General features: G+C 49.6%; 1 protein-coding gene across 2 annotated transcripts in view; it reads left to right on the top strand.

Moving 5' to 3' along the window:
- The window catches only part of myo10l1 (myosin X, like 1), an 81,872-nt gene that overhangs the window by 42,401 nt on the left and 29,471 nt on the right, over nt 1–10,000 (top strand). For both annotated transcript variants that reach the window (XM_036982808.2, XM_036982807.2), the window contains exons 3-9: nt 6,106–6,264; nt 7,842–8,029; nt 8,329–8,463; nt 8,574–8,698; nt 9,437–9,450; nt 9,693–9,777; nt 9,934–10,000. The exon at nt 9,934–10,000 is cut by the window's right edge and continues 40 nt beyond it. In XM_036982808.2, the coding sequence (XP_036838703.1) occupies nt 6,106–6,264; nt 7,842–8,029; nt 8,329–8,463; nt 8,574–8,698; nt 9,437–9,450; nt 9,693–9,777; nt 9,934–10,000 (773 nt within the window). The remainder of the gene's footprint in view (nt 1–6,105; nt 6,265–7,841; nt 8,030–8,328; nt 8,464–8,573; nt 8,699–9,436; nt 9,451–9,692; nt 9,778–9,933) is intronic.

Raw genomic sequence — 10,000 nt, 5'->3', positions numbered from 1 at the left:
AGAGATGGAGAGAGATGAGAGGAGGACAGAGAGAGATGGAGAGAGATGAGGGGAGGACAGAGAGATATGGAGCGAGATGAGGGGAGGACAGAGAGATATGGAGAGAGATGAGGGGAGGACAGATAGATATGGAGAGAGATGAGGGGAGGACAGAGAGATATGGAGAGAGATGAGGGGAGGACAGAGAGATATGGAGAGAGATGAGGGGAGGGCAGAGAGATATGGAGAGAGATGAGGGGAGGACAGAGAGATATGGAGAGAGATGAGGGGAGGACAGAGAGATATGGAGAGAGATGAGGGGAGGACAGAGAGATATGGAGAGAGATGAGGGGAGGACAGAGAGATATGGAGAGAGATGAGTGGAGGACAGAGAGATATGGAGAGAGATGAGTGGAGGACAGAGAGATATGGAGAGAGATGAGGGGAGGACAGAGAGATATGGAGAGAGATGAGGGGAGGACAGAGAGATATGGAGAGAGATGAGGGGAGGACAGAGAGAGATGGAGAGAGATGAGGGGAGGACAGAGCGAGATGGAGAGAGATGAGGGGAGGACAGAGAGATATGGAGAGAGATGAGGTGAGGACAGAGAGATGTGGAGAGAGATGAGGGGAGGACAGAGAGATATGGAGAGAGATGAGGTGAGGACAGAGAGATATGGAGAGATATGAGGGGAGGACAGAGAGATATGGAGAGAGATGAGGGGAGGACAGAGAGATATGGGGAGAGATGAGGTGAGGACAGAGAGATATGGGGAGAGATGAGGGGAGGACAAAGAGATATGGAGAGAGATAAGGGGAGGACAGAGAGATATGGAGAGAGATGAGGGGAGGACAGAGAGATATGGAGAGAGATGAGGGGAGGACAGAGAGATATGGAGAGAGATGAGGTGAGGACAGAGAGATATGGAGAGAGATGAGGGGAGGACAGAGAGATATGAGGGGAGGACAGAGAAATATGAGGGGATGACAGAGAGATATGGAGAGAGATGAGGGGAGGACAGAGAGATATGGAGAGAGATGAGGGGAGGACAGAGAGATATGGAGAGAGATGAGGGGAGGACAGAGAGATATGGAGAGAGATGAGGGGAGGACAGAGAGATATGGAGAGAGATGAGGGGAGGACAGAGAGATATGGAGAGAGATAAGGGGAGGACAGAGAGATATGGAGAGAGATAAGGGGAGGACAGAGAGATGTGGAGAGAGATGAGGGGAGGACAGAGAGATATGGAGAGAGATGAGGTGAGGACAGAGAGATATGGAGAGATATGAGGGGAGGACAGAGAGATATGGAGAGAGATGAGGGGAGGACAGAGAGATATGGGGAGAGATGAGGTGAGGACAGAGAGATATGGGGAGAGATGAGGGGAGGACAAAGAGATATGGAGAGAGATAAGGGGAGGACAGAGAGATATGGAGAGAGATGAGGGGAGGACAGAGAGATATGGAGAGAGATGAGGGGAGGACAGAGAGATATGGAGAGAGATGAGGTGAGGACAGAGAGATATGGAGAGAGATGAGGGGAGGACAGAGAGATATGAGGGGAGGACAGAGAAATATGAGGGGATGACAGAGAGATATGGAGAGAGATGAGGGGAGGACAGAGAGATATGGAGAGAGATGAGGGGAGGACAGAGAGATATGGAGAGAGATGAGGGGAGGACAGAGAGATATGGAGAGAGATGAGGGGAGGACAGAGAGATATGGAGAGAGATGAGGGGAGGACAGAGAGATATGGAGAGAGATAAGGGGAGGACAGAGAGATATGGAGAGAGATGAGGGGAGGACAGAGAGATATGGAGAGAGATGAGGGGAGGACAGAGAGATATGGAGAGAGATGAGGTGAGGACAGAGATATATGGAGAGAGATGATGGGAGGACAGAGAGATATGGAGAGAGATGAGGTGAGGACAGAGAGATATGGAGAGAGATGAGGGGAGGACAGAGAGATATGAGGGGAGGACAGAGAAATATGAGGGGAGGACAGAGAGATATGGAGAGAGATGAGGGGAGGACAGAGAGATATGGAGAGAGATGTGGGGAGGACAGAGAGATATGGAAAGATATGAGAGGAGGACAGAGATATATGGAGAGAGATGAGGGGAGGACAGAGAGATATGAGGGGAGGACAGAGAGATATGAGGGGAGGACAGAGAGATATGGAGAGAGATGAGGGGAGGACAGAGAGATATGGAGAGAGATGAGGGGAGGACAGAGAGATATGGAGAGAGATGAGGGGAGGACAGAGAGATATGGAGAGAGATTAGGGGAGGACAGAGAGATATGGAGAGAGATGAGCGGAGGACAGAGAGATATGGAGAGAGATGAGGGGAGGACAGAGAGATATGGAGAGAGATGAGGGGAGGACAGAGAGATATGGAGAGAGATGAGGGGAGGACAGAGAGATATGGAGAGAGATGAGGGGAGGACAGAGAGATATGGAGAGAGATGAGGGGAGGACAGAGAGATATGGAGAGAGATGAGGTGAGGACAGAGAGATATGGAGAGAGATGAGGGGAGGACAGAGAGATATGGAGAGAGATGAGGGGAGGACAGAGAGATATGGAGAGAGATGAGGGGAGGACAGAGAGATATGGAGATAGATGAGGTGAGGACAGAGAGATATGGAGAGAGATGAGGGGATGACAGATAGATATGGAGAGAGTTGTGGGGAGGACAGAGAGAAATGGAGAGAGATGAGGGGAGGACAGAGAGATATGGAGAGAGATGAGGGGAGGACAGTGCGATATGTGGGGAGGACAGGGAGATATGGAGAGAGATGAGAGGAGAACAGAGAGATATGGAGAGAGATGAGGGGAGGACAGAGAGATATGGAGAGAGATGAGGGGAGGACAGAGAGATATGGAGAGAGATTATGGGATGACAGAGAGATATGGAGAGAGATTATGGGATGACAGAGAGATATGGAGAGAGTTGAGGGGAGGACAGAGAGATATGGAGAGAGATGAGGGGAGGACAGAGAGATATGGAGAGAGATGAGGGGAGGACAGAGAGATATGGAGAGAGATGAGGGGAGGACAGAGAGATATGGAGAGAGATGAGGGGAGGACAGAGACATATGGAGAGAGATGAGGTGAGGACAGAGAGATATGGAGAGAGATGAGGTGAGGACAGAGATATATGGAGAGAGTTGTGGGGAGGACAGAGAGATATGGAGAGAGATGAGGTGAGGACAGAGAGATATGGAGAGAGATGAGGGGATGACAGATAGATATGGAGAGAGTTGTGGGGAGGACAGAGAAATATGGAGAGAGATGAGGGGAGGACAGAGAGATATGGAGAGAGATGAGGGGAGGACAGTGCGATATGTGGGGAGGACAGGGAGATATGGAGAGAGATGAGGGAGGACAGAGAGATATGGAGAGAGATGAGGGGATGACAGAGAGATATGGAGAGAGATTATGGGATGACAGAGAGATATGGAGAGAGTTGAGGGGAGGACAGAGAGATGTGGGGAGAGATGAGGGGAGGACAGAAGGCTATGGAGAGAGATGAGGGGAGGACAGAGAGAGATGGAGAGAGATGAGGGGAGGACAGAGCGAGAGTGTGTGTGTGTGTGTGTGTGTGTGTGTGTGTGTGTGTGTGTGTGTGTGTGTGTGTGTGTGTGTGTGTGTGTGTGTGTGTGTGTGTGTGTGTGTGTGCGCGCATACCTTTGTGTCTACAGATGTTGGATCTTAATTTGAGCCAGTTTCACATAGCAGGACAATAATCCCTCAGCAACAGGAAATGTAGATTAACCAACACTCATATGCTCTTAGAAATCAGCCTGGAGAATTAGGAGTACATATCTGGTCTCTCTCTCTCTCTCTTGACTTCTATTGTCAGATGAGACGTCAGCCACCAGTGGAATGAATTAGCTTTTTATGGAAATAACATTTCAATCATGTACTGTAAGTGCATTGTACTGGGCAGTGGCTATACTGATGTCAGGGTGAGTCTAAGCTTGGACTCCTCACCTCCTCACCTCCTCTCCTCCTCTCCTCCTCTCCTCCTCTCCTCTCCTTCATGACCACTGTTAGATGAAAGGACTGGTAGGTGTACATGGCCTACCAGACCAGGCATCATGGAGAAAAGGATCTCACCTCCTCTCCTCCTCACCTCCTCTCCTCCTCTCCTCTCCTTCATGACCACTGTTAGATGAAAGGACTGGTAGGTGTACATGGCCTACCAGACCAGGCATCATGGAGAAAAGGATCTCTCTCTCTCCCTCCTTTGGTCTCTCCTTCTATTCCTCTCCCTCGTTCCACTGGGCTCCCTTCCTCTCTTCTCTCCAGTTGCCATGGAAACTGATGACATAGATGTGGGGGCTCGGCTCTTCCACAGGCAGAAGGAAAGAGATATATATATATATATATATATAGAGAGAGAGAGAGAGAGAGAGAGAGAGAGAGAGAGAGAGAGAGAGAGAGAGAGAGAGAGAGAGAGAGAGAGAGAGAGAGAGAGAGAGAGAGAGAGAGAGCGATTACACTACATGACCAAAAGTATGTGGACACCTGCTCATCTCATTCTGAAATCACGGGCATTAATAGGGAGTTGGTCCCACTGATGTTGGGCGATTAGGCCTGGCTCGCAGTCGCCGTTCCAATTCAGCCCAAAGGTGTTCGATGGGGTTGAGGTCAGCGCTCTGTACAGGCCAGTCAAGTTCTTCCACATCGATCTCGACATACCATTTCTGTATGAACCTCGCTTTGTGCATTGTCATGCTGAAACAGGAAAGGGCCTTCCCCAAGCTGAAGCACAGAATCATCTAGAATGTCATTGTATGCTGTAGCTTAAATTTGACGAACTGACTTGTTGGAAAGGTGGCATTCTATGACGGTGCCACGTTGAAAGTCACTGAGCTCTTCAGTAAAGACCATTCTACTGTCAATGTTTGTCTATGGAGATTGCATGGCCGTGTGCTCAATTTTATACAGTTCAGCAACGGGCGTGGCTGAAATGGCCGAATCCACTAATTTGAAGGGGTGTCCACATACTTTTGTATATATAGTGTAGATGAGATGAGTTTATTGGTGACATGCACAGGGTGGCAGATGTCATGGCAGGGTACAGAGCAGGTCAAAGAAGGAGAAGTGAATGAGAGGGTGTAGAATGTCTATAGAAGGAGCCGCAGGGGGACGGAGGTATTTGTTGCATCGTAATGGCCCTGAAAAGAGAATCTGTGTTAAGGACATGGTTTACATGGGTATTTACCAACCCATTGTACTATGAGCCAACGCAACAACAATACACTAGTGGAAGGGCCTTAGCAACACACCCTCAATACACCAGTGGAAGGGCCTTAGCAACACACCCTCAATACACCAGTGGAAGGGCCTTAGCAACACACCCTCAATACACCAGTGGAAGGGCCTTAGCAACACACCCTCAATACACCAGTGGAAGGGCCTTAGCAACACACCCTCAATACACCAGTGGAAGGGCCTTAGCAACACACCCTCAATACACCAGTGGTAGGGCCTTAGCAACACACCCTCAATACACCAGTGGTAGGGCCTTAGCAACACACCCTCAATACACCAGTGGAAGGGCCTTAGCAACACACCCTCAATACACCAGTGGAAGGGCCTTAGCAACACACCCTCAATACACCAGTGGAAGGGCCTTAGCAACACACCCTCAATACACCAGTGGTAGGGCCTTAGCAACACACCCTCAATACACCAGTGGAAGGGCCTTAGCAACACACCCTCAATACACCAGTGGTAGGGCCTTAGCAACACACCCTCAATACACCAGTGGTAGGGCCTTAGCAACACACCCTCAATACACCAGTGGTAGGGCCTTAGCAACACACCCTCAATACACCAGTGGTAGGGCCTTAGCAAGGAATTGCAAGAACTGAAAATACCTCTCTTTCTCAATTCATGAATTAGAATTGAATTGACTCCATTAACTCCAACTGTGCAATATTTACCTTTGCATCTGTAATATGTATCCCATCTTTCTCTCTCTGTCTCTCTCTCTCTCTCTGTCTCCGTCTCTGTCTCTCTCTCTCATATATATATATATATATATATATATATCCACTCCTCTCTTTCTGTCTCTGCCCCCCCCCCCCCCCCCCCCCCCCCCCTTCCTCTCTAGGTGTTGTATCTCCAGCAGGCTGAAGTGACAAGAGAGAGAGTGTACGCTATGCATCAGTCCAGTATAGATGGGGTGGAGGACATGTCCACTCTGGCAGAACTACACGAAGCTGCCATCATGCACAACCTCTACCAACGCTACCAGAAAGACAGCATCTATGTAAGTCACACAATAACACACACACACGTGCACGCACACACACATGCATGTGCTATACCATGAATGCCTCCCCTCTTCTTCCGGTAATCTCCTGGCTAAAGGCTTTTGACGGGAAACACAAATCAGTTTATATCATCTCTTCTTCTGTCCGCGTGTGTGTGTGTGTGTGTGTGTGTGCGTGCGTGTGTGTGTGTGTGTGTGTGTGTGTGTGTGTGTGTGTGTGTGTGTGTGTGTGTGTGTGTGTGTGTGTGTGTGTGTGTCTGGGGAGGTGGTCTATAAATTACACACTCTTGCATGGTAACTAGCTAAGTAGTTCACATCTGCTTTACTGCCACCCAGCCTCAGCCCTACTACCCATAATGCACCTCTCTACAGTAGTAGACAACAGTACTGTGTTTTCCCCTAAATAGAGATAGGTTTGATATCATGAATTGACAGGCAGACAGACACAGAACATAGAAAGATACATGGATTAAAGGACACAGAGACACACAGAGTGACCTAATGTAGATGAGGGGACACACTGTGTGTGTCTGTGTGAGACAGGGGGCACGGCGGATGACCTTATCGAGATGATGAGGAGGGATTTCCTTTAAGCTGATCGCATTAGTTCACCCGGTGTGCTGGTCACGTTTCTGTGTCAGTGTGTGTGTCAGTGTGTGTGTGTCCAGAGAATATGCGGAGCACAGAATATGATCCGATGTGAGGCTTGCTGACTTGATGTGTCAGCAGAACGTAAGGGAAGTAAACAAGAACTGCTCTTTTCTAATACTCCAAAATGGCTGGCCTCCTCTCTCCTTTCTCCTCTCTCCTCTCTCCTCTCTCCTTCCTCCTCTCTCCTCTCTCTAGTTCTGTTCTCTCCTCTCTCCTTTCTCCTCTCTCCTCTCTCCTCTCTCCTTTCTCCTCTCTCCTCTCTCTAGTTCTGTTCTCTCCTCTCTCCTCTCTCCTTTCTCCTTTCTCCTCTCTCCTCTCTCCTCTCTCCTTTCTCCTCTCTCCTCTCTCTAGTTCTGTTCTCTCCTCTCTCCTCTCTCCTCTCTCTAGCTCTGTTCTCTCCTCTCTCCTCTCTCCTTTCTCCTCTCTCCTCTCTCTTGTTCTGTTCTCTCCTCTCTCCTCTCTCCTCTCTCCTCTCTCTAGCTCTGTTCTCTCCTCTCTCCTCTCTCCTCTCTCCTCTCTCCTCTCTCTAGTTCTGTTCTCTCCTCTCTCCTCTCTCCTCTCTCTAGCTCTGTTCTCTCCTCTCTCCTCTCTCCTCTCTCCTCTCTCCTCTCTCTAGTTCTGTTCTCTCCTCTCTCCTCTCTCCTTTCTCCTCTCTCCTCTCTCTAGTTCTGTTCTCTCCTCTCTCCTCTCTCCTCTCTCTAGCTCTGTTCTCTCCTCTCTCCTCTCTCCTCTCTCTAGTTCTGTTCTCTCCTCTCTCCTCTCTCCTCTCTCCTCTCTCTAGCTCTGTTCTCTCCTCTGTCTATGTTTCTCTAGTAATATAATATATAGTACATCTTACCCTGGTGCTGGATACAACTAGTGTGTGTGTGTGTGTGTGTGTGTGTGTGTGTGTGTGTGTGTGTGTGTGTGTGTGTGTGTCTCAGACCAACATAGGCAGTATCCTGGCAGCGGTGAACCCTTATAAACAGATCCCAGGCATGTATGACCTAGATAGAGTTGAGCTGTACAGTCGACACCACATCGGACAACTCCCGCCCCATATCTTCGCTGTAGCCAATGAGTGTTACCGCTGCATCTGGAAACGACACGACAGCCAATGCGTCCTCATCAGGTGAGATTTGATTGGTCGAGTAGGAAGTTGTTGTTTATACCTTTCCTATCTGACCCCTTGTCCAATCACATCCAATGAAGATTCAGTCATGAATCTGATTGGTTTACAGACCAAAGGCTAACTCAATATCTATTAACCAATCACTGTTTAATATATGTTATAGTCTAGACAAATTGTGTTGACCTATCAGATTCATTTGGTGGAGAAGGTCAGAGAAAGGTTAAGTGTGGTTTTTAGGGTGTGACCGTGTGTGCGTGTGTGCGTGTGTGTGTGCGTGTGTGCGTGTGTGTGTGTTCCAGTGGGGAGTCGGGGGCTGGTAAGACAGAGAGCACCAAGCTGCTGCTCCAGTTCCTGTCTGTGATGAGCCAGAACTCTGCTGGGATGCCTCCTTCTGAGAAGACCACACCAGTGGAACAGTCCATCGTTCAGAGCAGGTACACACACACACACACACACACACACACACACACACACACACAGACACACACACACAGACACACAACTGTCTAAATACACACACACTAACATTCCTCTCTGTGTGCAGTCCTATCATGGAGGCGTTTGGGAATGCCAAGACAGTATACAACAACAATTCTAGTCGCTTTGGGAAGTTCATCCAGCTCCACTTCTCCCAGAGCGGGAACATCCATGGTGGATGTATCGTTGACTGTATCCTTCTCCCTCTGTCCCCAGTCCCACCCCAGTGGTTCTGTCCTTCTCTCTCTGTCCCCAGTCCCTCCCCAGTGGTTCTGTCCTTCTCTCTCTGTCCCCAGTCCCTCCCCATTGGTTCTGTCCTTCTCTCTCTGTCCCCAGTCCCTCCCCATTGGTTCTGTCCTTCTCTCTCTGTCCCTAGTCCCTCCCCATTGGTTCTGTCCTGCTCTCTCTGTCCCCAGTCCCTCCCCAGTGGTTCTGTCCTGCTCTCTCTGTCCCCAGTCCCTCCCCAGTGGTTCTGTCCTGCTCTCTCTGTCCCCAGTCCCTCCCCATTGGTTCTGTCCTTCTGTCTCCAGTCCCTCCCCAGTGGTTCTGTCCTTCTGTCTCCAGTCCCTCCACATTGGTTCTGTCCTGCTCTCTCTGTCCCCAGTCCCACCCCAGTGGTTCTGTCCTTCTCTCTCTGTCCCCAGTCCCACCCCAGTGGTTATGTCCTTCTCTCTCTGTCCCCAGTCCCTCCCCAGTGGTCCTGTCCTTCTGTCTCCAGTCCCTCCCCAGTGGTTCTGTCCTGCTCTCTCTGTCCCCAGTCCCTCCCCAGTGGTTCTGTCCTGCTCTCTCTGTCCCCAGTCCCTCCCCAGTGGTTCTGACCTTCTCTCTGACCTTCTCTCTCTGTCCCCAGTAAGTCCCCAGTGGTTCTGTCCTGCTCTCTCTGTCCCCAGTCCTTCCCCAGTTTAACCTCCTTAACTTCTTTCCTCTCAGATTTACTGGAGAAGGTAATGTTCTACCCTCTATCTGGGGTGGTCGTACACACACACACACACACACACACACACACACACACACACACACACACACACACACACACACACACACACACACACACATACACACACACACATTCACATACACACACACACACACACACATACACACACACACACACACATACACACACATACAGTCACACACAGACACACACACAACTTGTTCTAGATCTGTGTTCCTTCTACTGTAGAACCGCGTGGTGAGACAGAACCCTGGAGAACGAAACTACCACATCTTCTACGCCCTGCTGGCCGGAGCCAACAAGGAACACAGGGGTGAGGAGAGTTCTGTCATGTTGTAGATATGCTGTAATATGGCTGTTGTGATGTTGACAACAACATTATCAATGTTGTCCAAATGGGTGGTAATGTTGTAGTTCTGTTGTCCCAATGTTGTGGTAAATGTTGTGGTAATGTTGTGTCTCCTATCAGAGCTGTATTTTCTGGATGACCCTCCTGAGTCATTCCACTACCTCAGCCAATCAGGCTGTCTCAAAGA

This window comes from Oncorhynchus mykiss, chromosome 7 (assembly GCF_057628025.1).
Source record: "Oncorhynchus mykiss isolate SJ-2025 chromosome 7, ASM5762802v1, whole genome shotgun sequence".
Classification (NCBI taxonomy): domain Eukaryota; kingdom Metazoa; phylum Chordata; class Actinopteri; order Salmoniformes; family Salmonidae; genus Oncorhynchus; species Oncorhynchus mykiss.
This window is presented reverse-complemented; position numbering and strand designations above follow the sequence as displayed.